This window comes from Branchiostoma belcheri, unplaced genomic scaffold (assembly GCF_001625305.1).
Source record: "Branchiostoma belcheri isolate BF01 breed outbred unplaced genomic scaffold, Haploidv18h27 scaffold61, whole genome shotgun sequence".
Taxonomy (NCBI): domain Eukaryota; kingdom Metazoa; phylum Chordata; class Leptocardii; order Amphioxiformes; family Branchiostomatidae; genus Branchiostoma; species Branchiostoma belcheri.
This window is the reverse complement of record NW_017804254.1, coordinates 1,881,570-1,907,627: the sequence shown is the minus strand read 5'-3', so window position 1 is coordinate 1,907,627 and position 26,058 is coordinate 1,881,570. Positions and strand designations below refer to the sequence as shown.

The 26,058-nt window shown below is 41.2% G+C and overlaps 2 protein-coding genes and 1 long non-coding RNA gene across 4 annotated transcripts; all 3 read left to right on the top strand.

The window, feature by feature from the left end:
* Nucleotides 1–1,227: 1,227 nt before the first annotated feature.
* On the top strand, nucleotides 1,228–12,988 carry LOC109482972 (ETS-related transcription factor Elf-3-like). Of its 2 annotated transcripts, none has more exons than XM_019785872.1 (9): nucleotides 1,228–1,330; nucleotides 7,741–7,855; nucleotides 8,177–8,369; nucleotides 8,792–9,013; nucleotides 10,040–10,153; nucleotides 10,519–10,694; nucleotides 10,855–10,933; nucleotides 11,405–11,544; nucleotides 11,917–12,988. In XM_019785872.1, the coding sequence occupies exons 2-9, from the start codon at nucleotides 7,760–7,762 to the stop codon at nucleotides 12,073–12,075; spliced, it is 1,179 nt and encodes a 392-aa protein (XP_019641431.1). In that variant the 5' UTR covers nucleotides 1,228–1,330; nucleotides 7,741–7,759; the 3' UTR covers nucleotides 12,076–12,988. The 2 variants fall into 2 exon arrangements, with proteins under 2 accessions (XP_019641431.1, XP_019641430.1); XM_019785871.1 differs by lacking the exon at nucleotides 1,228–1,330 and adding an exon at nucleotides 6,183–6,330.
* A 7,349-nt stretch (nucleotides 12,989–20,337) lies between these two features.
* LOC109482971 lies at nucleotides 20,338–20,965 on the top strand. Its single transcript, XR_002140986.1, has 3 exons — nucleotides 20,338–20,440; nucleotides 20,627–20,740; nucleotides 20,938–20,965. It is a non-coding gene; the product is annotated as an uncharacterized LOC109482971 (long non-coding RNA).
* Nucleotides 20,966–21,850: 885 nt separating this feature from the next.
* On the top strand, nucleotides 21,851–23,746 carry LOC109482860. The gene is made up of 3 exons (XM_019785701.1): nucleotides 21,851–21,860; nucleotides 22,047–22,238; nucleotides 23,381–23,746. Exons 1-3 carry the CDS (start codon nucleotides 21,851–21,853, stop codon nucleotides 23,692–23,694), a joined length of 516 nt encoding a protein of 171 aa, XP_019641260.1. The 3' UTR covers nucleotides 23,695–23,746.
* Nucleotides 23,747–26,058: the final 2,312 nt, after the last annotated feature.

Below are 26,058 nucleotides of genomic sequence, written 5' to 3'. Positions count from 1 at the left end.
AATTATTTATCAATAGGAAAATAAGGACATATTGTATACCATTGAAATATCTCAAAACATTGTCATTCTTTTTCGACTATTATTTCAGAGCTTTCATAATCATAGCATTATGGTAAGTTACGATTTTCCACTTTCTTGAATACTACCCGTGCAGTAGTATCTAAATTATCAATTTTCAAGAGAACGAATTTTTAATCGTCTAATTAACTGAAATAATTATGAGACTTATTCATAACCAATAGTTCAGCCTGTGAAAGTTAGGAAATCGACAGTCGGCTTGTTATTGTTGACAAAGTTCATCATCGGCTCCTTCCACACGAACTTTCCCGAAGTCACCCGTAAAAAGCCGAATGTCGATTTCGCGATTTCGATCACGTGAGGTACCGGACACTCCAGAAAGATGGGGAGGGGGGCCTGACCGTAATACATTTTTTCCAACACATTGATTTGTAATAGCGAACGTTTTATATAGGCTTTTTTTCAGTTAACAAACACATCAATTCATAGTGATTTGATATATTCTACAACACGGAAAGTGGAGATTCGTTTCGCTGAGCCTACATAAAAAGTATAAAAAAGCAAAATACACTCAGAAGAACAGTAAAGAAGAACAATCACGATCAGTTTCATTCCCATACTTCCTTAACTTATAGCACGTTTAAAAGTTTAGATTACCCCTTAAGTGGGAACATTAAATCACTTTTAGTAAGAATTGAAATTACCAAAGCGTTTCTTGAAATATGACAGAGGAATGTGACAAAAATGCTTTTCAGACTTTAGAGAGAAATGGTTTGGTCCATCCTCTCACGTTCCTGAAATTACCTTTCGTAATATGAGCCCTCTAAAATCATAAAGCGTTTCATAATGTAAGTTGATATGCGACAAACTTGAACTTTATTTCACAACTCTGAAAAAAACATTGATTGTGATTGTTTTTGCTCGGGACTCCCCAAAAATAGCCCAGCTTTATATGAGTGTGAATAATATGGTACTTGTACTCTGAAGGGGGTAAAAATCTCGGCAATGTAATCCATCCTAAATGGTTAATACAATTCATGTGTGTGTCCAACTCTTAGCTTTGGTAAAAGAAATATTCGAACAACAGTCGTAATAAATTTCATTATCAGGAACAAGAGCCAAGTCTAATTTCGCCTCCCCTTAAAGGTGAAAAATGGTACAGTCCGGATTTACTAGTATACATATTACAGCTTACCTCTCCGACTGGTCATTAATATTACTCACCACTTGTGGACACCAGCCTAGGGACCTTCCGGACATTCAGCAGTGAAAAATCCGGGTGAAGTCAAGATAAACGCACCTGAAAGACGAGGTAGGAGGCTCGATCTGACATTAGTATCGAAAAAAGGTTGCCACTCCCCCTTTACCCATGTTCAGTAACACAAAATACTCGCTGTTCTCTTTTCTCCTGTCCTGAATTTGTTTCCTCTTCTGCATATGATGAGAACCGTCCTGTTTCTGTGGACGTCTCTGTCGCCAGGAATGTTACATACGTACAAGTTCGGAACCTGACTTTTGAACTACTACAAAACTCAACTACCTCTGTGAAACCTATAGCCAGTTTAAAAATTCTCGATCTTTCCTGCTGTAGTTTTGTGTAAGAACGTGCTGAGGTGGTAAATGTGTGTTCGTGAAGCCGTAATTTGTAATTTAGAATGAATAGCTTATTAATATGAGCTGGTAAAAGGGTGAGTTTTGCAGCAGACTTGTCGCTATGAAAGATCAAGTGTAGAAAGTACCGAAATTCGTTGATTTCCCCATGCATGTACTAGTGAGTTCATTTGAGGGACTATCACTTCCCCAACTTTCACATAAGTAAGTGTTTTTCAAAACATTTTCAAATCCCCTTTTCCCACGCAGATATAGCTGTAGACAGTCGAAAGTTGAACTTGAGGTGAAAAAATAGAAGAATTGCTCAAATTTCTAACAGCAGTACGAACGCGAAAGCCTCGCGTATAGAAAAACAGAACTTGTCGACTATTTTAACATCGGCCGTTTCCTCCTACCTGCAACTTTGTGAAAAATGAATTTTAGATAGGGTTTATTCATCCAGTAATTGAAATTTTGATAAATTGTGAAAATACGTAGAAACTTTGAAGAACAACTGTTACATTTTATAGTTTCGGCATATGTTGAATTTTTTATTTATTTTTGCATTAACAGTAATGCAGACATACTGATTACATCCTGTTAACATACTTAGCTACAATGTTGGCAGGATCCACAGCTACCGCCGTACGTTTAAACGCTGCCAGTAGCTTTGATAAATATCATGGGTAAAAGCTCCAATTTGGTAAAATCGGCGATTCTACCGGCAGAGAAGATGGGGTCCATTGCTATAACTTACCATTTCCCGAACATATCCCAAAAATTAAAACATTCAACCACATTATTGGTAGCTATAGCTATGTTTGCCATAAAACCTAAATATCGTGCTAAACACGCTAAATTACAGATCGTACCAGCAGAGACTTTAATCGGAGTTACTGTTGAAAGAGCTACCGGTAATATTGCCGACCCTACCAGGTCTGAGTCTCTATCCTGCTATATATATATATATAGCAGAAATATATATGTATATAATATATGTTAAATGGTTCTTGGCCATATGTTATAGTCAACGAAGAAGGAAAAGATACTAGTAGACAGTCACATACATAGCAGCACTTTGCAGAGACTACTGTACTGCTACTATGGAATTTTCGCGAATCCTCCTCAATAAAAAAAGAAGAAGAAAAGTTAAATAGGACGACACCAAGCGCTTTTGTTACGTGGTCTGTACACACGAATCCAGACCAGAGACACGAAATAATACATCAGAAAGAAAGTTGCAATCGTCATATTCTCGGAAGCGCAAGCTGAATTCAATCGTAAAAATCATTTCAGGGACGTCCTTGAATTATTTCGCGATCATGTCAATCTAAATGGAAAACAGCGGTATGTAATTAACATTATAACGAACACCATTCCCCCTTTTAGCGTGTATTTGCTATTTAGGTTCAAGAAAAAGGAAGCGAAAGGGGGAAACAGTAAATTTGAAAACGTCATATTTCCTGGAGGTCGAAAGATATGACAAATTTTGTTACCTGTTATGATGTTTGTGTCTGCGGATTTATTTTTATTCTAATGAAAGGACATATATACAGAAATATATATATATATATAAACAAATATATAAACAAACAAAAAAGAGATAAGAATGAACAAGAATAAGAATACAACGATTGCGATATATGATGAAGGTTGCGAAAATTTTGTATTAACATAAACATTAAAAAGCGATGTTACAGTGGTTGATAATGATTTTATGGGTATAATTCGTTCAATGACAGTCAGATGCAAAAAGCCAGTGGAGAATTAACTTAGCTTTTGGCTTTGCAAAGAGACTGCTATTAACTTTTTGACAAAAACAGCTAACGACAGAAAGAATGGAAACGGAGAAAGGGAGTGCAGTCACACACAAAAAAAACACGCAAAAATCCCTCACAAAAAGTTCAAATCAAATAGGGAGGAGTGTGAAGAACGACCCAAAACTTGTTTGTACTAAAACTGACAATACAACATTATTCCATGTAGTTTCACTGATAATGATAGAAGTAGTTGTGATTCTTCTTATATGTTTTTTTGGCTGTAGACAATAGATATTACTCAACGACCGATCACTAAAGGGGTTAATCAATCAGCAAAACAATCTTGAATTTGATGAAAATATTATAAAGTAGTCAAATCATTGTTCACTAGCACTAGAAGTAAGTTCGGAAATTAAATGCCGACATCAGCTTGTTGCGAGCACGTTCCATGACATGTTTGTTTATCTTACACCCCGCTGGTTACACGCAGAAATGACACTTGCGGTAGCAATTCCGCATACTAGTCGCATTGTGGAGGTTCAACTACTATAACATCCACATTATGGTGTCATCATGGTTCCCTTATTTGGGTATTTAACTGTGTCCGTCGTGTGGGATCGTGTGGCGTAAGGACAGGGCGTTAGGCTCGGAACCAAGAGGTCCCGAGTTCGAGTCCAGCCATGCCACCGATCTTATTCCCTTGGAAAAGACACCGTGTTACACGAATTTCCTCAATTTACTCAGGTGGATATGTCTGTCGCCCGTTTCCATGCGTTTGTCAGCGTTGGTGGCGGCATCGTTGAAAAATAAGTTGAAACATTATGAGTGTGACGTTGCCGTGTGTTGTAATAAATGTTGGAATAGAAAAAAACTGTGTCCATGTTCAATTGGTTGTTATTTTAATAGATATATGTTACGCTTTTATTCGTATTCTTAATGTCGAGAGCTCTTAGTACGTTCTTTTATTTCATTTTAAATATATTTGTAACTTTCAACAAATTTCATTGCTTGTTGGTTGAATTAAACTGAACTGAACTGAAGTGCGCCAGCCGACTGTTTCATGGTTGTGCTACGGTTGGGGACTGGTTGGGAGTCAAATTTTAATTAAATCAATGAGGTTATAACACTTCTACTCATAACGATAACGATTATTATCGTTATCAATATCTGTACATGATGTTATCCTAGGTTACAAATATAACTTCACGATATTGTAAAATTTCACTATATTAACGCATTGATACTACTTGAAAAGTTTACAATTTGTAAGTACAAGTATGGTGAATACAAGGGAAATATTAGGATATTATTTGAAAACGAATGTTCCGCGAGAGGTTTAATTTAAACGTTGTCTACCACATGTAAATATGTGTATTGCATGTATTGCATATTGACTGTATATTTCAATAAAAGATGTCTTGACAAAAAACACTCCTACTCAAATCAGTGAGGTTATAACACTCCTGCTCAACTTTAACTAAAATTTGATTCCGAATTTTGTATTGAAAGGTAGGCGTGGCCGAATTAAATCTAGTCAGACTTGGCTCCCGAACTGTTTGTGGCGATGGAAAGTTTCTGAATGTGTGACAGGAGAGGTGGGTCAGAAAAAAGAGGTGGGTCCGAAAAGCTGCTGTTTCTAGCGCAGCACTCAGTGGCTGCCGCCTTTGACCTGCTCTTGAACCACAAAAAAGGAGTCTCTAGTGTCAATCTGACGATCTAATCCAGATACGGGTCATCAGTTGCGCGGTTGGCATTTATCCTTGACATGTTACACGTCACAGGCAACCATGGATTATGTTTACCGTCGTTGAGGTAGCGCCAATTAACCTGAGTGTTCGCAAACACCTGTTATGAGTGCCTATACAAAGTAATGAAGCATGCCCTCTCCCCACCACCTTTAGCCTTGTTAGTTTTAGTCCGCTCCCCAAGATCCGCTACCCTGCCAGGGAGCGGACTAAAGCTAACAAGGCTGAACTCTAGGCTACACCATGTACCACCACGCAATTATCTCCACTGGATTAACACAGTTCACAACAAACACACATGTTGTTGTGCACACATGTACAGGTTACGTGCCCTTCTCTATTTATATGTGCCATGCTAGATCAGGTCACCTGAAGTCCTTTTAGGAATACACTACGGTGCCATGAACATAGACAAAACTGTGTAACAATTCACAACTTGTGCACAGTAAATTCAAACAGGTCAGGGTAATTTTACAGTCTATATGATGCCCTTGAGTCCACCAACAGTCTGCCTAGCAGTAGAATGACATGTCAGGTTCTTCCCCTTTTCTGTCCCCACACCCACACAACCAAAGGGGGGTTTACACATGTTCTTCCATCGCTACCATTATCGTGGTGCGTTTGGCATAGTCTCGACCAATCTTAAGAGGCGGCTGGGAAGAGTAGACATTGGCCAAATAGATAGATAAGATGCCAGGGGAGTTAGTCAGCTGAAGGAGCGTCATGTCATTAATTTGGGAGTTATATAAGTTATACAGGTTTCCTAACGGAGACAGATAACGTTATTTAGATAGTACAATATAATATCAGACTGAAAAGAAGGCAGAAGTAAAAGGACGTGTTTTCCAGGTGTGGCTTTTTGTAGGAGGGGCACTCCTACAAAAATAGTTGATGATTTACTATTTTTCTCAGTCTATTCTACATGTAGGGAAATACCCTGACCTGTTGGACGTAAAAAGAAACAATACATCAACATAAGAGGGTGTTCCCCAAATGTAAGAAAAAATAACCTCTGCGTTGTTCTTAAGTCATTGCTGACCAGGGGGCAGTTAGTTTTAAATGGACTTTCCGTCCGGAAGTGTTCCTCATTCAGAATTATCCACCTGAGCGTATAGTAGCTTCAGTTTACACCAAGCACCCACGATGGCAGCGGTTGATATTCGCCTTCCGTGGCTCGACAAATTCGATGGAACGTTTAAGTCCAAGTCCAAATGCAGGTGAGAAATGTTAGTCAGGATACTACGTGAAAAGGAGAAAAGATGTTGGTCAATTTTTATAGCTCCGATTCATTTAGCTTTTCGGTTGCTAACAAGGTAGAGGGTTGATGTCACGGGTAACATCATAACGGTTAAGTGTGCAAGTTGGATCCGGTATGGTGTCAGGTTCACGTGAAGCAGCCGGGTACTAAATACTGTCACCCTTCTTAGCAGCGTATTTGTGGTCATTTATAATGGCAGCGTTCGATCCAACGATTTTGCACTGTACGCGTACTTCTTCGCCCATTGCTTGTCCTGTACGGATGTTTATTTTGTTAAAGGCAAGCAGGTGTTGTCACGTTTACGTATACATTGTCGTTCGGACGCTGCACACATTCCTTGATTGTTCTTGTGCATACCGTACGTATATGAAAATTCTGTAACACAGGCCAACCAGTCACTGCGGTAAGGCCGGCACTTAGCCCAGGGTAATTCCAATGACGTCACTTTTCCGCTGCCATGGAAACGCCCCCGCGCACACCTATCTGCAGTACCACTACATACCGCAGGGAGGCGACACAGCCATGCGCGTGTAAAGGGGTCATTTGGGATTTAACTTTTAAGTTCTAAAAGGCACAGATCTTGACATTTTATCTGTGTCAGTAGACGGCTTTATGAAGCAAGTTTAAACTACAATTTTCAACACCAAAAAATTAACGTTACCCGAATTTTCGATTGTACAATTCCTCACAACTCATTCCTTGACAAAGAATGGGGTTGTACAGTCAAAAAGTTGGGTAAGTCCATGTTTTTGCCTTGCATATATATTGGACTTCAAACCACCGACGCAATTTCTTCAGAAGTAGCTCCTATATATGATATCATCAAAGTAAAACGTTAAGGAATATTGAAATTCAAATCAGCTCATCTTGACTTGTCTTGAAAGTTCATCTGTGTTGGTAAAGGTCATTATGAAACAAGTTTGAACTGCAATTGCCAACACAAGAAATTGGACTCACCCAAATTTTGGACTGTACAACTTCAGTTTTTTTGAAGGAATGAGCAATCCACCGCTTCCGTGACGTCACCCAGATAACACACGTGACTCCGTGAGCAGTGGATCATAGGTTGCAGAAAGTCTGTGGCGCCCCCTGTCTCTGTTGAGAGATGGTCGCGCGAGGGATTTACATCAGGGCATTACAACCATCCCTCAACAGAGACGGGGAGCGCCACAGACTTTCTGCCACCTATGATCCACTGCTCACGGAGTCACGTGTGTTATCTGCGTGACGTCACAGAAGCGGTGGATTGCTCATTCCTTGAAAAAGACTGGAGTTGTACAGTCGATAATTTGGGTGAATCCAATTTTTAGTGTTGGCAATTGCAGTTCAAACTTGTTTCATAATAGCTGATCTTGACCTTTGGTTCCAGAGGAAGCAAGCAGCTCCTGATGATGATGGACAAGGGCTTTGAAAGAGGGCCATGCAACGACTGGACTGCGCATGCGCTACACTCCCAGGGCCCGTCCATGTCAAAAATCGCAGAGGTAATCAATCCTCTCAGATTTACGCCAAACATAAAAAAAAATCACACATTTTCACACTGATACAAGTTAGTGGCATACGGCTTCATTATTATTATTATTTGATAATTATTATTGTTATTATTATTATTATTATTATTATCATTAGGTGGAAATTATTAGAAACACAATTTTCTAAACTAGTTACAAGTGGATGTAAATGGTAGCTATAATGTATGTATTTTATGTAAGAGGTGGTAGTGTTGTCATTATTTGGAGATTTCTTAACAAACAATAAACTATCAAAGGATGATTCACTGCAACTTTTTCACGATACTCCCCCAGCTGACACGGCTGTCCATCGAGCAGTCGACAGAAGAGGGTTCCACCACCCTGTTCACCATGGAGAGGTACACGGCACTACCGTCCTGCTCGGCCGACAACATACCCGACCTGGACTCCGTTCTGGGAACGTGTATAAATGATCTGAAACGGAGCAACAAGAAGGACATGTGTCGTATCCTGTGCTTGTCGGAGGGTAGGGTTATCGTTCATTCACTCATTCATTCATTCGTTCGTTCATTCATTCATTTATTCATTCATTCATTTAACGTTCACCCTGCCCATCTCAGATGGTAGTCATCATTCATTCGTTCATTCCTTTCTTTCTTTCTTTCTTTCTTTCTTTCTTCCGTTCATCCTTTTTTCCTTCCTACATTCCCTCATTCCTCCCTTCATTCATTCATTCATTCCTTGCTGGAGATCCCACTACCCTTATCCAAAAGAGCAGGAATCCTTCTCAGTGTGATCAGTTCAAACCTTACAGACTGGTGTTAAGTTTGAAATCTTGGAGAGGTGATAGTCACCTGTTATGTCAACCCTTCCACAATTGTGGTAAAGTTTCATAAATAGATAAATAAACATAAATAGGGAAATAACCGTTTTGTTATCTCTCCCCAGACGTTGCCAGCTGGACGCCCCAGAACGTGCACGACTGGTTAGAGTGGGTAGGGAAGGAATACGAGCTGCCGAAGGAGAAACTGGCGCAGGCGCTCACAAACTTCGACAACCGGCAGCTGACAGGTCTCCATCTCTGCAGCCTGACACTGGAGAACTTCTGTTCGCTGTTTCCCAGAGACAACGGCGGGGACCTGGTGTATGGACTACTGCAGGGCTGGAAAGGTAAGGGTCAAGTTTTGATAGTTCAGTGCGTCCGTCATCAGATAATATATGAGTAAGGGAATGTGGGGGGGGGGGACCTGTCATTCAGTCCTTGATACTGAATGACAGATATGCCAGTATTACTCTCGTTGGTACTGAATGACAGGCTATTTTATTGACCAGTATCACTATCCTTGGTACTGAATGACAGCTATACCAGCATTACTGTCCTTGGTCCTGAATGACAGCTATACCAGTATTACTGTCCTTGGTACTGAATGACAGCTATACCAGTATAGCTGTCCTTGGTGCTGAATGACAGCTCTACCAGTATTGCTGTCCTTGGTACTGAATGACAGCTATACCAGTATAAGTGTCCTTGGTGCTGAATGACAGCTATACCAGTATTACTATCCTCGGTCCTGAATGACAGCTATGCTAGCATTACTGTCCTTGGTACTGAATGACAGCTATACCAGTATTACTGTCCTTGGTACTGAATGACAGCTATACCAGTATTACTGTCCTTGGAACTGAATGACAGCTATACCAGTATTACTGTCCTTGGTACTGAATGACAGCTATACCAGTATTGCTGTCCTTGGTACTGAATGACAGCTATACCAGTATTACTGTCCTTGGTACTGAATGACAGCTATGCCAGTATTACTGTCCTTGGTCCTGAATGACAGCTATGCTAGCATTACTGTCCTTGGACCTGAATGACAGCTCTACCAGTATTACTGTCCTTGGTACTGAATGACAGCTATACCAGTATTACTGTCCTTGGTACTGAATGACAGCTATACCAGTATTACTGTCCTTGTTATTGAATGACAGCTATACCAGCATTACTGAATGACAGCTATACCAGTATTGCTGTCCTTGGTGCTGAATGACAGCTATAGCAGTAGAAGTGTCCTTGGTGCTGAATGACAGCTATACCAGTATTACTGTTGTTGGTGTTACTGTTCTCACAAAACTGTCAAGCACTGTTTATATATTGGATCGTTTCCACCCCTCCTCTACCCTTCCTACTATCTGCAGATGACTTTGCCGACACCTTCACGGATGGATCCGCCTACGGACCTCCGGTATTTCCCGCCGACACAGACCAGCCACACCAGGAGATCATGGGACCAGGGGACCCCATGCTACCAGGTACGGCGTTTTGGTAATGAATGTACTCATTGTACTAATAAGGTGCTGTGAGGAATTAAAAAAATTATCACACAACACATACATTTTATAGCAATCAAGTTGCGAGATGAAATTCCAGATTTCAGACTTCTAGGAAATATGCAGTCCTTGATTTTCTGAACCCTCCCATATGCTGGCTCCCGACAAGATTCTGAGACCTTTGACCTCTGATTTCTGCCTGTCAATCTTTCACCTACCCACGTACTGTCAACCTACTCCATCGGGACAAACAGTACTCAAAGTCATCCACACACGCCAAAAAACATTTTTCGTACCCGCTGAAGTAAAAAGAAACAAAAACAATGTCGTTTTCTTTGTCATCCCAGGGCCGGTCCCAGAACAGGCCCAGTGGAACCCATCCTGGCCAATGGACTCCCGTCAGCGGTATGACAGTAGTGCCTGCAGTATCGGCACAATCTCGCCAGGTGGCAGCTCCAGCACGGACGGGTGTTGCGCGCAGACAGCTGCAGTCAAAATTGAGATTTCCGACACGGAAGATGACGTGAGCTCTGAACTTAACACGGATCATTAGTATATTTGGTCATCAAGTCTTTGATTAAAAAAAAATTCTATATTAGCCATTTGAATATTTGTCACTGGCGCCTTATTTTATACTTATTTCAACGTGAAACGTCACTGACACCATTTTGTTCTACGTCCAGGAAATTGATTTAAGCTATTTGCGTAGGAAAGGCTGGAGGAACCCTGTACCTACCGCATCGGGACCTGGCTATCCGAAAAGTAAGTGATGATAGATTTAGTTATAGAACTTCCAACACCTAGGACTGATTTCGTGAATGGATGTAACTTTACGTTACGTTACGTTACGTTAATCAACTAAAAGCTACATTTTCGTTATTTTCGTACGTAAAAACTTACTTTGCAATTCTTATGAGAAGAGCTTACTGTGCCGTCAAGTCGGAACTATGTATGTAGTATAAATCCGTCGCTTTTTGCAACACACCGTCCACCTGGCGATTATACAGACACGTGCAGAAACTCATTTAGTTTCAACTCAAGACCCCATTCCCACTAGGATAAAACTGTCCGGATCGAGCCGAATTGATTCGCTTTGATCCGGGTTCGATCCGGCTCGATCCAGCTCGAAGCCGGCTTGAAACCGGGTCAAAGCGACTCATTTCGGCTCGATCGGGACAATATATTTTATCCTAGTAGAAATGGGGCCCAAGAGTTTTTAATTTGTTATTCCAGAGCGCAGGAGCGGAGGCCAGCCGATCCTGTGGTTGTTCCTGCACGACTGTCTCGCCAAGCCGGAGGAGTGGTCACACGCCATCAAATGGGTCAACAGGACGGAGGGAATCTTCCAGTTTTCTTCCGAACACAAGGAAAAGGTGAGTTCTGGACGACATTTTAACATTGGTTTTGAGCCTTTATTTAACCTTGAAAACGTCCATCAAAGTACATGTAATCTCTTTTGCTTTAACCCCTTTTCAAGAGTTCATTGGACACCACAATCGAATAGTCATTTTTTTCCTTTCTAACTCGTAGAAGTGGCGGTAAAAACCACCAGAGAAAATATGTTCTTGAACAATATGGATATTAAACACGTACACTGTCAAAGCAAATAATAATTTCACGAATTTCACACGAAATATTTTTAGCGTTAATCCCTTCGATATTTGCATGGATCTAACAAAAGTCTTTCACGTTTCCATATACATGTATACAAATAGGTAACAGTAAAATATGTCAACCATGTACAGGTTGCTAGGCGCTGGGGTGAGATCAAAGGGAACCGCTGCGTCATGTCGTACCAGAAGATGGCGCGGTCCCTGAGGAACTACTCCAACAACAACATCGTCATGAAGAAAGTGCGCAGGAAACTGCAGTACCAGTTCCTGCCGCAATGGCGCCATGTGTAAACCTTGAACACATCCATGTCAACATGTAACAAGTTGTATCTCCTGCTTTGAGGATAGTGCACTAGGTCACAACCGGATTTTGATCGTTGTTTTACATACGTTTATAATAGTTTTTACGTATTGATACAAGATGTAAGATTACAGGGAGTCGGGTGGAATAGAATGATATGTACCACTGCGAGGTTTGTCATATATTATCATTTTTTTTCTCGATTTAATAGACTAAGTATCTTCTACAGAGCCAAACGCATGAATTAGAAGCCGTCCTTCATATTTAGCTTACGAAAACGGGCAGCTTTAGTGTTACGAAAAGCACATTTGCAAATGTTATTGCAGGGTTTGGCAACAATGTAAAACATGGCGCTGGGCGCTGTTTTACAGACATAGACTATGTTTTAAAGAAAAGGTGGTCATAAGAAATACCATAAAGTAAGCGTAAGGGTAGGGGATAAGGTAGCAACATGCGTTCTGTTTACATGATAATGATAAATGCATTTTGTATTTTGAGACATTTCTCAGAATGATCCTGTATGTGACGCTTTGTCACAAACAACAAAGAAAGTGCACGATGTCACTCAGCGTTCATGACACTTGTGCACTGCAATGTATGTTCAATCTAATGGTGTTATTATTGAGGTATTACAAGTGAAAGTTGAAAGTACACTCATGTTAACTCACAGCTGTTAAGATGTTTTTTCTTAATTTTTACTTGAATCTGCTACAGATTAAAATTGTACTACGCAAATCTATATAGCGCATGGTTGGTGAAATACTACACAGCAACGGAGTTGAACATTTATCGATTTGGACATTCCATACCAAACTAGAAGCCTACCGTTCGAAGTAACGTTATATATATTTCAGTGGTGATAGAAGATTGTATAAGATTGTTGATTTGCAAGCAATTAAAGATGCAGAGAGTGAAAACATAACCATTTTGTTTTGTTTTGTTTCACTTACAATCAAAACACACCTCTACTATGGTCTTCAGCTGACGACTATTAAAGTGGGGACTGTCTCATAATTCCCACATTGTTTACATTCGGAGCCATATCGTCTGTTACCACAATTTCGCCTCTCAGAGACTTAACCTTTTTTTTCAAAACGGTCACAGTAAAATTTTCATTCAAGACAAAACAGTTATAACTGGAACACTAAAACTGTTCTGGCGGAAACGACACATAGTTCGTTTACCGCAAAGAATGCCGGGACAGCTTCCGCTGAATAGGTTACCCTGTCGCTGAGATAACAGCACTACATGTATGTTGATGACTATGTTAACAAACCTGGTGTCCAGTCTATCGTGGTTGGGGCGGGTTCTCTTCGGGGCTGCAGGAGCTCGCTAGTGTGTGTAATTAAAATGAACTTCGAAATTGAAGCACAGTATCTTTACACGCCCTGAGAGCAGTAATGGATTTAGGTCTTTTTATGTTTTATGCTTGTGACGCGCCCTAATTGTATTAACCGTTGCCTAATTATAATGTCTGCACAGTAGGTCTGGCGTTGACGCTTGGGATTGTTTTTGTTGAAATATATAAAACTTTACGGAGGATTGTTACCTATGGCTTCTTGTTAAATTTTCAAATGGTCCTCCTCAAGCTGCGACCTTCGACAGGTCTTGTGCACCTCCACTATAAACTCCAATGTGAAAATTGTGTATAAAATAGCTATTTTCAGCACATTGCTCAGCGGCTGAGGAGATGTTTTTATTTTTCCTCATGGATGAACCATCTACCCGGTCGGGGTCAAAGCTTTGTTGTTGCACGCTTCGACGGATTGACGAAATGCTGCTCGAACGCTTCATTTGGCATTTATCTGTCTGGGCATACTGTCAAATCATCGAATATCATGATTCAGTCATTTGGAAACATAGTCACAGGCTTCCCCCAGGGGCTGGTTTGAAACCAAAGGGGTGATGTCGACCGTCGGGACCATATAACGTCACTTCATGGCTTTTATTTCTAGAGATTGTTTTGACAAAGAAGAAAAGAAGCAGAGTTGCCAATGGATAAAATGATATCAAATATCGAATTTAATTCATTAATGGCCTGCTCCTGAAAATCAAATGGTTACTAGTACTCTTCAAAATGGAATCGTCCAAAAGATAATCGCAAGCCAATTTACATCGCACTACGTACTCCTGCCACAGCCCGCGCTGTCCTCAGTTGGGGTTAACATTCCCTGCAGTAGTCTAAGTTACCACATAAATCGATCGTGTTAATTCTATTGAGTGATTCTGTAGAACAACAGGTTTCCTGAATATTAACCAGGTCGAGAAACTGCTGGTTGAATCGTTCGGGATCAAGTGCTATCAACGACGAAAACGCTGTGTGAAAAAATATGCCGAAATGCGGTAAGTTTAAGACAATCTCTCAATTTGTACATATCTTGTAACATATATATATTAGCCTTGAGACTCTCTCATCTGTGTCAAGCTTGACTATAAAGCTATTGATGTGTGTGCAGCCCCCTCTTGGTAAACGTAAGGTAACGTTAACGGTTACGTAGCCACTGCAAAATGGTATGAGAATAAAGTTTTAAGTTTGATAAGCCAGTGTTCTAATTCTTGATAAGCATTGTATTTGCATTTGTAATATTGGTGATACTGTGTAGACTGGCATGATACGCTGCTCAAGGCGACACTTCACATTTTGAGCCAAATGGAATGCAAAAACAACAACGCATTCGCCTGTGGGCCCGAAACCTGATGATGCCATATAGTTTGTTTACCGCAAAGAATGCCGGGACAATTTGCAGCCAATCGATGTGAAAGGTCCTCACTCTTGCCTTGCGGGAAACAAACTCTGACGTAGTACTGTATCAAGCCCATTGTTATGTTTGAATGCCCAAAGTATCCAGTCCGACTGGTCTGCGCAAGCTATAGAAGAGGCCCTCTACCCTTGTAGGTTTGCATGATAATTGTAAATTAATAGGAAACAACTGTATTGCATACAGAAGAGAGATGTTTTAAAATTTTTAGACGTTGAAAACTAATATACTCTATCAGACTCCGTAGCATGAGATGAGAGCTACGAACGTGTACAATATAGACGATTTTCATTGACGTCATGATACATTGTAATTATGTGAATCTCGGCGACCAGGGGTTGGCGGGTAAATTAATTAGTAGCAGCATATGCATGTTGGCATGTCAACAGACATACACTGTAATCCAACATGGCGCATGTGAAATTCCTGTATTGTAGGATCAATAAGGGTAACAGACCCCAGATATCAATATCAGTACAACGCGGATCCCCTTACTTTCCCCTTACTCTAAATGTCAATATTTTACATTCGATCTAAATGTCAATATTTTACATTCGATCTAAATGTCAATATGTTACATTCGATCTCAGTGACAATATTTCACCTTTAATCTAAACGGTAGTTTTAATGTTATTTTCTTTCGTTTTAGGGTCATCATCTGCCTCCTGCTTTGTCTCCCCCTTGTGCTCTATGTGGTTCCTGTGGGCGGAAGGAAAATTAGAAGTACGTCTGTAAGATGCTCATACATGTATTTGAATACGGTGCATGCCACCGACATGTGAACACAAACTATTTTTGCGGGTATCAGTTGATGGTGACTTCGCTGACTTATCACCACATGTCTGATTTTCTGTGAATCTTCCATGTTTTAGTTTTTTATGACGATTCACCACATTTGTGGAAGGATTGACATAACAGGTGACTATCACCTTTTCAAAGATGTCAACCCCGAGACCAGACTGTAACGTTTGAACCACTCACACCGGGAAGGTCCCCTACTCTTTTCGATAAGTGCGGTGGGTTCTTTAACGTGCGTGGGGTGTGGCTCTCCCCAAACACGGGACCTCCAGTTTCATGTCTTGTACTACAGAGTGACGTATTCATGTGTCTACCTTGCAGAGAGGTGTAAGCCTTTGACGTTCCCAGACACGACAAGAAGTTGCAATCAGGCTCCAAACGCAGAAGGGTGGTACCGTAAAGGAACCGTGTGCAACTATGCCTGCAGGTTGGGATGTGTGAAGGACACAGGGGGCACAAGGAGGGTGTGCAAGGTCAAGGGCAGGTCAAAATGGTGGACTGGAGGACGCGGACTGAAGTGTCTTTGTGAGTGACCAACTTTCAAATACATCTTATAACTCCAGATCTATAGAATAGTATGAACGTGTGATATAACGCATATTTTAGACCGCTACATTAGTTTAGCAAATAAGGTGCGGAAAGCTTGCTCAGTATCAATCAGTGTTGTGTTGTGTTGTGTTGTGTTGTGTCGTGTTGTGTTGTGTTGTGTTGTGTTGTGTTGTGTCGTGTCGTGTCGTGTTGTGTTGTGTTTTGTTTTGTTTTGTTTTGTTGTGCTGTGTTGTGTTGTGTTGTGTTGTGTTGTGTTGTGTTGTGTCGTGTTGTGTTGTGTTGTGTTGTGTTGTGTTGTGTTGTGTTGTGTTGTGTTGTGTTGGAGAAGACGCGCCGTTGGCTTTTGTCCAGGCAACCCGTGTGTCGGTGCGCCCAGCCACCCCGAAGGTTACACCAGTGATTGCGGTGCAGGCACCTACCCAGCCGGCCACACATGTGTCTTCACCTGCCCGGCCGGGTATGTCAGGGCGTCCGGTAACGAGGGAAAAGTCTGCGTGAACGGCCGCTGGAGGGGAGAAGACCTGGTGTGTGAAGGTACCTCCTGACATTCGACAAGAGGGTTATATTTTTGGCTTTGCCATGGTGGAGTGGTTGTGGTCTGGGTCTTTATGCATGTCACCAGCATGGCTGGAGAAACTGTGGGTGGATCTTCATGATATTTGGTAGGTGAGTAGCGGTTGTGGACATAAAGGTCAACAAAAAAAAAATCATTTTCTTACAATTGCATAAATTATGTAGATCAGGTAACACAGGTTACGTGCAGTTTACTTGCAGGACCAGTTTTGGCCGTGCCAGTTAGCGACACGGCCACACTTCGAGGTGTACCATGAAGAAATCAAGGGTCGTGAGCAATAAGGAACAACATAAATATGATACTTTAATATATGTGTATGTATCTTTTACTACCCAGCCCTACTGCCGGAACGTTCCGTATTTTGTTCATACATTTAAGGCATTTCAGAAGCTTTGCCTAATTATTGCAACCACCGTGGCTCATTCGGCACAGTAACGATCAAGAACCCCAAACGACGCGGGATCGAATTCCAGTGTCGGCATTTCTTTGAAATTTTCTTTTTAACAGCCGTTGTTTAACATTCAAAACTAATTGTTCTTACTCAGGAATGTCAGTAAGTTAGATTGTTACTCTTTTGTATTTTTGCACTTTTGTATTTATGTCTTGCAAGCCACAGTTGTTGGCAAACTAAACTCGCCGGTTTGAATCCCGCTGTCGGCATTGTTAAGATTTTCTTTTTATCAATGCCAAAATGCCAGCTTTTCAAAAGAGCTCTAACGACTTGGCGATGGCTTCATCTAGTTCCTTCTTTCTTTAGGCCGGCTAGATTTAAAAAAAGCTTTTCTTGTTTCTTCTATTTTAAGCTGCAGGACGAGTAGATGGAGTCTGGTTCGAATGGGAGGATTATGGTTTCTGCAGTGTGACCTGCGGTGATGGCGAGAAGACCCAAGTCCGCCACTGCAACAATCCGTCCCCAGCCCACGGAGGAGCGGAATGTACGCTTGAGGACGGGACGACAGGACTGATTGAACACAGGACCGTATCTTGCAACCTAGGCCCCTGTCCGATAGGCAAGTCATATATATATATCTGTATCTGTATCTGTATCTGTATAGCCGGTATAACCGCCTTTCGGCGTAACACACCAGCTTCGCAGGCACGCGGCGCGGCGGCAGCTGGCTATATTACACCGATCGACTTGTTACACCTAACCCTTGAACTTCTAGCTCTAGACATTGTTTAAAGCTATCTTGAATGGGACACCCTTTCCACCAGGCGAAAGTACAACTCACTGGTAATCATGTACAGGCTTACCAACGGACTTGTTCCTCCTCACCTACAGTCACTCGTTCCATCTACAAGAGGTGCCCAGTCAACTTCAAGGCTCCAACTCCGTAACAATACTCACCTCCACATACCGCGATGCAGGACACAGTCTTACAAAACCAGCTTCATTCCGTTCACCTGTTCACAATGGAACCAGCTGCCCCAGACAGTAAAGGATGTCAGTAGTCTTGCTGCATTCAAACGGGTGTGTAAAAAGCACCTCTTCACACCAAGGCACCATCAGTTGCACCGTAGTCTCGGCTCTAGGCAGTTCAACATCTATGCTGCACGGTTGCGCATGGGTTGGAGTCAATTAAACTGCACCCTGCACAAAATGAGCCTTAAAGACAAGACGTGTGCCTGTGGGGCCCCCTCTGAAACAGTACCACACTACTTGTTACATTGCCCCCTCCACACCGAGCCACGTAACACCCTTGCCTCCACTGTTGAACACCTTACTCAACAACACCTAACCACATCTGTCCTGCTCCAGGGTTCTCCAGCTCACAACTATGACACTAACACAAAACTCACAGATGCACTCCACACCTTCATTGCCCAATCAAAAAGATTTTGCGCTTCTTCCAGCTGAGCCACACCAAACATTATCTTGTAAATTGGTTTGATTTATATGAAAATGCTATTTTGAGTACCAAAATTGATTCTTAAAATTGGTTTGATTTGTATGTTTATGTTATTCATCTACTATTCATGTTTTTAACTATCTATTGTTGTACCCTTGTCACATGTCTAGGTGAGTGTTAGGTGTGTGCGCCATCAGCTTACTTGCTGCCTTGTACACACTTTGTATTGTGTTGTTACAATTCTGAATAAATAAATAAAAAAGCTATCTATTGACAATGCCCCTACTGTACTTGGTGACAGTGAGTTCCACTCTGCGATAGTTCTAGGAAAGAATGAATTCTTGAACACCTCAATCCTTGGTTGATAACTCTGGTACTTGAATGCGTGGCTATTTCTTGTTCTCTTCTGGGCTGGTATTAGGTACTTAGTAGTTGGGACATCCACCAGTTTATTAGTAATTTTGTACATCATGCATAGTCTAGACATCTTTCTTCTGTCTTCCAGTGAGGTCCACTGTAGGTTTCTTTTCATTTCCGTGACACTAGCACCTCTTACATAGTTGTTCATACAGAATCTTGCAGCTTGATTCTGTACCCTTTCCAATTTGTCTTTGTCTATGTACACATATATATATGTACATCGCAAGCTTATTAATCAATGAGTGGTGTCACTGCTATGAAAACAACACTGGTTTTGCCTTGTACACATTGTTAAAATGACATTCAAATCCATTTTTCAAGGACACATTTATGTTGTTTTTCTCCATTGCATGACGAGTAGATAGAGGCTGGTCCGAATGGGAGGATTATGGTTCCTGCAGTGTGACCTGCGGTGATGGTGAGAAGACCGAAGTCCGCTACTGCAACAATCCGTCCCCAGCCCACGGAGGAGCGGAATGTACGCTTGAGGACGGGACGACAGGACTGATTGAACACAGGACCGTATCTTGCAACCTAGGCCCCTGTCCGATAGGTAAGTTATTTATAATTCCTTGCAAATTTAACGTTACTTCTTTCCATTATAATGCTTTCTTCTTTTCATAATAATGCTACTTTGATTGTTTTGAAGTATCATGCAAAAATTGCTTTCTTATTTGTACATTAGACAATGCACAGTCAGGCCAAAAATGTTTATTGTGAAATATTTCCAATGATACCTATTTTTCCAAGTTTGTAACTACGTTACTAGTATAAAGTACAGTAGGGTTTCCCTCGTCAGCTCAAGTAATTACTTGATATATTAGTAGTTACTGTTAACTTTTGTCAGACTCGGACAAGGCCAAGTAGTTCAAAAAGCATCAACACACTTTCACATTATTCAATGAGCGGGGTCACTGACATCAAAACAACACTGCTTTTGCCTTGCACACATTGTTACAAATCCATTCAATTCCTTTTTAGGACATATATATGTTGTTTTCTGCTATTAATGTGTGCAGCTAGACGTTTTCAAAATGGAATCATAATTGAAAATTCTTTGATCGTTTTGAAGTATCATGTAAAAGAAGTCAAGACCTGATTATTACAATCTAATTATTGAAAAATAATATTGTATAAAAATGTAAACGGGACAAGTGTTGATTACATCGCAGCGAAACGCAATGAATGCGGAAGAGTAACTATGCCACCGCAGGGTAAAAAAACGTCGGGGGTCTATGACCTAATTACGACATGAAATTATTGAAAAATATTGTGTAAAAAATGCCAGCAGGACGCGACGACTGTTCTCGAGTGATCTGTCAAAATGGTGGAACTTGCGTGGACGGCATCAACACCTATAGCTGTAATTGTGATCTTGGCTATGAAGGAGATCACTGTGAAACAAGTAGGTACAATCTTGTTCAGATTAAAGTAACCTGTATGAAAGATTTTAATTGCGTTGTCCTTAAATAAGATGATATTGAATTGAGGAAAGTCATTGCTGACCATAATTCGTTATACAAGAGAATGCTAGAATTCAAGCTGCTTTTTCTTGGAAGCATATTGACTGACATTCCAAATGTCAATGCAGACACCGACGACTGTGTTGGTGTGACCTGTCAAAATGGTGGAACTTGCGTGGACGGCGTCAACACCTATAGCTGTAATTGTGATGTTGGCTATGAAGGAGATCACTGTGAAACAAGTAGGTACTCCTATTAGGAATGGATAAACTTGTATGACAGATGTTTATTACGCTGTTCTTTAAAAAAAGAGGATATTGAATTCGTCGTAATTGAGCAAGGTCATTGCTGACGATACCTTGGTATACAAGAGACATGCTAGAATCTAAGTTACCATTTCTTAGAAGCATATTGACTCTCATTCCAAATGTCAATGCAGACACCGACGACTGTGATGGTGTGACCTGTGAAAAATGGTGGAACTTGCGTCGGAACGGGCGTCAACACGGTATAGGCTGTGATTGTGATGTTGGCTATGAAGGAGATCACTGTGAAACAAGTAAGTACTCCTATTAGGAATGACGTAACCTGGATGAAAGATTTTTCATTGCATTGTCTGTGTATTGAACAACGGGACCATGTCGTAACGAGGAAATTCATTGCTGATCGTACTATGAAATGCATAGGATTTGTTAGAAATCAAGTTGCTTCTTCTCGGAAGCATATTGACTGACATGCCGATATGTCAATGCAGACACCGACAACTGTGATGGTGTGACCTGTCAAAATGGTGGAACTTGCGTGGACGGCGTCAACACCTATAGCTGTAGTTGTGATCCTGGCTATGAAGGAGATCACTGTGAAACAGGTATGATCAGTTATACTAGTATGTAAAAGGGGCAAATTCAACAATTTTTTACAACAATATCTTCCATGACAGATTTTCTCGCCATTGGAATCAGATTCTAAAAGGGTATTACACAACCGTTCCTTATCCTGCTCTTTGTACAGCGCAATGTCTCCTGAGTCCTCTCTACGGTCAGTCAGCAGACGAGGAGTACTCCCGAAGCTTGTGTGTTAACTATGACGTTTTACTCCCTGAAGTAACGAAACTGACAACGTCTTTTCCAACGTCTCTTGAGGAAGTTGGACTGAGCAATGTACTAACGGACCTAGAGGAGTTGCGTGACTTGGGTACGTGATAATTTCAGGCATTTTCCGCCCGTTTCTGCAGTTTTCAAATGACTGTTTCATTGTTTCAACTTGAAATATGTGTAGAAATACGCTTTTAGCCTCTTCCAGGCTCCAGAGGCGGCTGGAGAGTGCGGAAATTGGTCAAATAGACAGATAACATGCCAGCTAGTAGAGTTATTAACAAAGAATTATAAAGGAGTAACTCCCCTGGCATTTTGTCTGTCTATTCGTCCAATTTCTACTCTTTCCATCCACATCTGCAGCCTGGTAGAGAGTACTTGAAGCTTTACACTTGCACTTAAGACATTTAAGACATGTTAGGGTGTCACAGTTTTTGTATCTCTTGGTACGTAGGCTTAATTCCCTTCGAAGGAAGTGTAGGCCCGCTCGGCAATGGAGCCAGGCGCAGGCGGTCTCCTCCTCACTGGAGCCGTGTGGGAAATGTGACTAGTTTAGTCTACGACTCCCTCAGCGGTGCAGAAGAGCGACTGGTCGCCTTCGCCGCCGACAGCTTGGCAGGTCTTGGTGAGAATGACGACCTTGAAGGTTAGTATCTTTCTATAAAATTCAAGTTTTAAAAATGATAACTGGAAGAGAAGGGATCCCAACAAATGTATATACTTCTCGTTGGTAGACAGCAGATCAGAGGCCATAGCTTCAAACATTTAAAGTTCCCCTAGCAAAGGCCACGTGGAGTCAGGAGCCACGTGTTTAGCTGTGAGGTGTGTTCAAGACTGGAACTCACTGCCTAGGTGCGTGGTAAATAGTACATCAGTCGGTAACCAGTTCAAGACAAATGGAGCTGTGGAATTGTTTCGAATAGATGAAGGGTTTGAAAATTTTACAGACTCATCATGAAACCGCATTGAAAATCATGGATTGCTTTCTTAAAGAATGAAGTATTTAACCACAAATCTAGCCAACATATAGCCAAGGTACCTACTTATTTTTGCTAACTCCTTCAATGGGTCCTGTTGTAAGGTATTTGTCCAAAGATGGAGGAAAGTATTTGCACTTGTCTGATCCTATGTATAAGCTATAAGCTTAAAGTCTTGAAATCTAAACTTCAGTATTCTGCCCTGTCAAAGCATGCTAGCAGATCTAGATGTAACTGGATTTTCTACTACTCTGCTATCACATTCACTTAAGCGACAAGATTCAAGTAAAGAAACTCATTCCATAGGTTTGATTTGATTTGATTTGATTTATTAGAATTGCAAACAAGTACAATACTCGTGGGCCACAGGCAGCGGGGGCTGGTGTTGTGGCCCACACACAAAACAATCACAATTTAAACCTAGTATAAGTATATAAAAAAAGTATAAGGGTACTAAAAACAGCATAGATTAGAATACTAGTATATCAGTCCATTTTCTACTAGATACAATTCATGCGATTTCTAGCCGCCAGAATGTTCTCATGTCTGGGGCCACGTCTCCGGGTCAACTGGTGCTTCTACGAATCCTGACCGAAAATGTTGAACTGATGAAGTAATCTCCAAGCAGATCCTAGGGGGGCAAAATCAGTATTGACAGTATCAAATATTGGCCAGGAAGTATCCATTGGCAAGAGAAGATCCAATACGCCTCCCTATCTCCTTGGAGATTAGAACTGAAGGCTTTCTTATAAACTACCCTGCTACTACATTCACAAAGCGACAATGTTCAAGTATTGAAACTCGTCCATAGGTCCTAGTCGAAGCCTGACCGAAGATGTCGAGGGGTTCCCTACGAACTACCCTGAAACCACCGCCGAGGCAATGCCGTCCCTGGTGCAGGATTTCTACAACTTGCTCGACAGCTTCAACTGTATCAACAATGGTCCTAACTGTGAACTAACACGTGGCCAGGACGATGTGATCGAGTTAGACGACCACTGGTCCATTGTTTACAGGCCAGCACTTGAGTACGACCCCGGAAGCATGAAGAGAGCCGTAAGGTTTCGGATTCTCGTCGTGGCCTGGCGAGGCTTTAGAGTCTTCATTCGATGCTTCATATATTAAGAAAATAAGCAAGTCCTGATTCGTTTATTATAATGATATCTATTGATTTATTACCAGCACACTTGGGTGGAATGTTTGGTTAGCTCACCTTCAGCAGAATTGAGTAATATGTTAAAACTGTCTCTTTCTAATATGTTTTGCTGAAAACTAGATGATGAATTTGAAAAATCGTCTTTCCTAGAGTTCCGTTAACAATATGTATTACACGTTCTCAAGAATGCATTTTTAACACTTGTCATAGCAAAATTATATATCTCCTTGTACCCTCCCCCCGTCTTGTGATACGACTGACTATTTCGCATGTTATACATGATATATATCACTATATGTAAAACAAAATATGTCTTTATGTTGCCTGTACTTGTTCCTTGGGTCAATGTGCACTATGTCGGATGGCTTTCAGTTCTGTTGTCTGCTTTATTTTGTCCGTAGAAACGTACAAAATTGCTCATTGTTATGGAATGTAAATGCCATGGTACCGGTGCTAACCATATTAACTCAATGTTCTGAAACATGTAAAGATGGTGGTCTTATGACAGAAGTCACTTTGATAACGGTTGTAAATTAAATAAAATGGGAGTCAAAATTACCATGTTGTAGTGTCTGTAGAGATGTGTAGTGTCCTTTTGTCCTTTGAGATTGTATACCATCATACGCACCATAGATACATTTCCTTGGGAGGAAGGCGTAGCGTGCCTGACCTGCCCACACTGAAGTCGAGGAGGGAAGATGCGGCAGTACACCTGTTCCAACGCATGCTTCAGAAGGATCACCCTCTACATGACTTAGTTCCGCCTACTAGGTCAGGTGCCATGGGACGGTCACTCAGAAACTCTGGCACAATCAGTCTACCTAAAAGCCCGGACTAAGAGACTTAGCAACTCATTCCTTCATTGCGCTGTTCGCCTTTATAACAAGACAATCCAACAGTAGTGTTACATGTATATATATATATCGTACTTAGCTAAATTCTTCGTTATAACTGCATCTTATGCATAGATCTTAATTGTGTAATTGTCTCGTATATGTCTTAATATTGTGTTCGCCTATGTTGTTTCATGTGCACAATGAAGAGTGTCATAAATCATTGTTTTTAATGTTTTATATACCATGCATATGTAATAAGGACGTAATTCGGGTATTCGCCCGCGAGAGCCTTACTGAATAAAATTTGATTTGATTTGACATGTACGTATACGTACAGTATAATTTTTGTGACAAAAATACACACATCCAATCAATACCAAAAACATAACCTACATAACCAAATGTAACTATTCCATTGCTTAGTTTTCGTGAATAAGTCACACGTCCTAAAATCGGTTTTTTTTTTTGCTTTCGGCTGACTACCTGTTTACGTCGTATTTCATGAATTGGGTTCTAGATGGTATCTGCTTCCCATCAAGAACGTTCAACTTGACATTTAATCAATATCAATTGTCGTTATCGCCATTTGCGCCCCTTATCCAATAGACGGCGATCGCTGGGCGAGCAAAATTGGAACTTAAAATATGATCCACGATGTAAAATGTGATGTAAAAGACAACAAGACAAAGAAACCTTCAAAATCACGTTCTTTAACCATGAAATTAGTTGAGCGACCTGTGAAATGTTTGTTCGCTCATCGGTCGCAGCCTCTAGTGGAAAAGCCCGGGGTGTTGGAGATTTTACAGATCTGTAGAAGTGATAACGTTATTATACGTACCGTGGTGGTCTGACACCGCACGCGCATGTCAGTGCCCTAGGCCTCGTGCCCTCGTGTCGTCCAACAGGTTTTTCCGGCCCCAAAACAGCTACGCAAGAGCTTCGCAAAGAAAAGGGCACAGGTCGGCAACGTCACGTCAGGACACACAACATAACACAACACAACACAACACAACACAGCTTATCAGGACAACAAAACTTACCAGTGTCATATCAACATCTGTAAGAAGAGCAGTGAGTAAGAATGGGGTGAGTAGCAGCGCTGGTAGCCCAAACGTTCTGGTAGATAGTGTCAGTTTTGAAGCACCTTTGGTAACGTTAACTAGCCTGACTAAACCGCGCTCCCGGTGGCCGCCCGAGGCTAATGACCTCCACTCCTATCTAGATTAAATAAAAATGGATAGTACTTTCTAATGTGACAGAGATATAAGGAAGAACGAACGAATGACAGTTGATGAGCCACGTTCAGAATGATTATATGTTTGTGTCATTTCCTTGCACTTGACAGGTTCGGAGTTTGTTTCCTGTTCATGGCCCTTCTTCCAATGATAAATGCGCAGCTAATACTGAATATTGACGGTACCGTATGTTCTATTAAACTTCACTATGATTCATTCAGAATCGAGTTGTGCTCGTCATTCCTTCAAATACTATTAGTAT

Excerpts from the sequence above, each read along its gene's own strand:
- LOC109482972 (XM_019785871.1), top strand. The coding sequence starts at position 6,257 with ATGGCAGCGGTTGATATTCGCCTTCCGTGGCTCGACAAATTCGATGGA. Across the intron at positions 6,331-7,740 it reads AAGTCCAAGTCCAAATGCAG|AGGAAGCAAGCAGCTCCTGA; the intron begins GTGAGAAATGTT and ends CTTTGGTTCCAG. Across the intron at positions 7,856-8,176 it reads CCATGTCAAAAATCGCAGAG|CTGACACGGCTGTCCATCGA; the intron begins GTAATCAATCCT and ends ATACTCCCCCAG.
- LOC109482860 (XM_019785701.1), top strand. Across the intron at positions 22,239-23,380 it reads TGAGAATGACGACCTTGAAG|GTCCTAGTCGAAGCCTGACC; the intron begins GTTAGTATCTTT and ends ACTCGTCCATAG.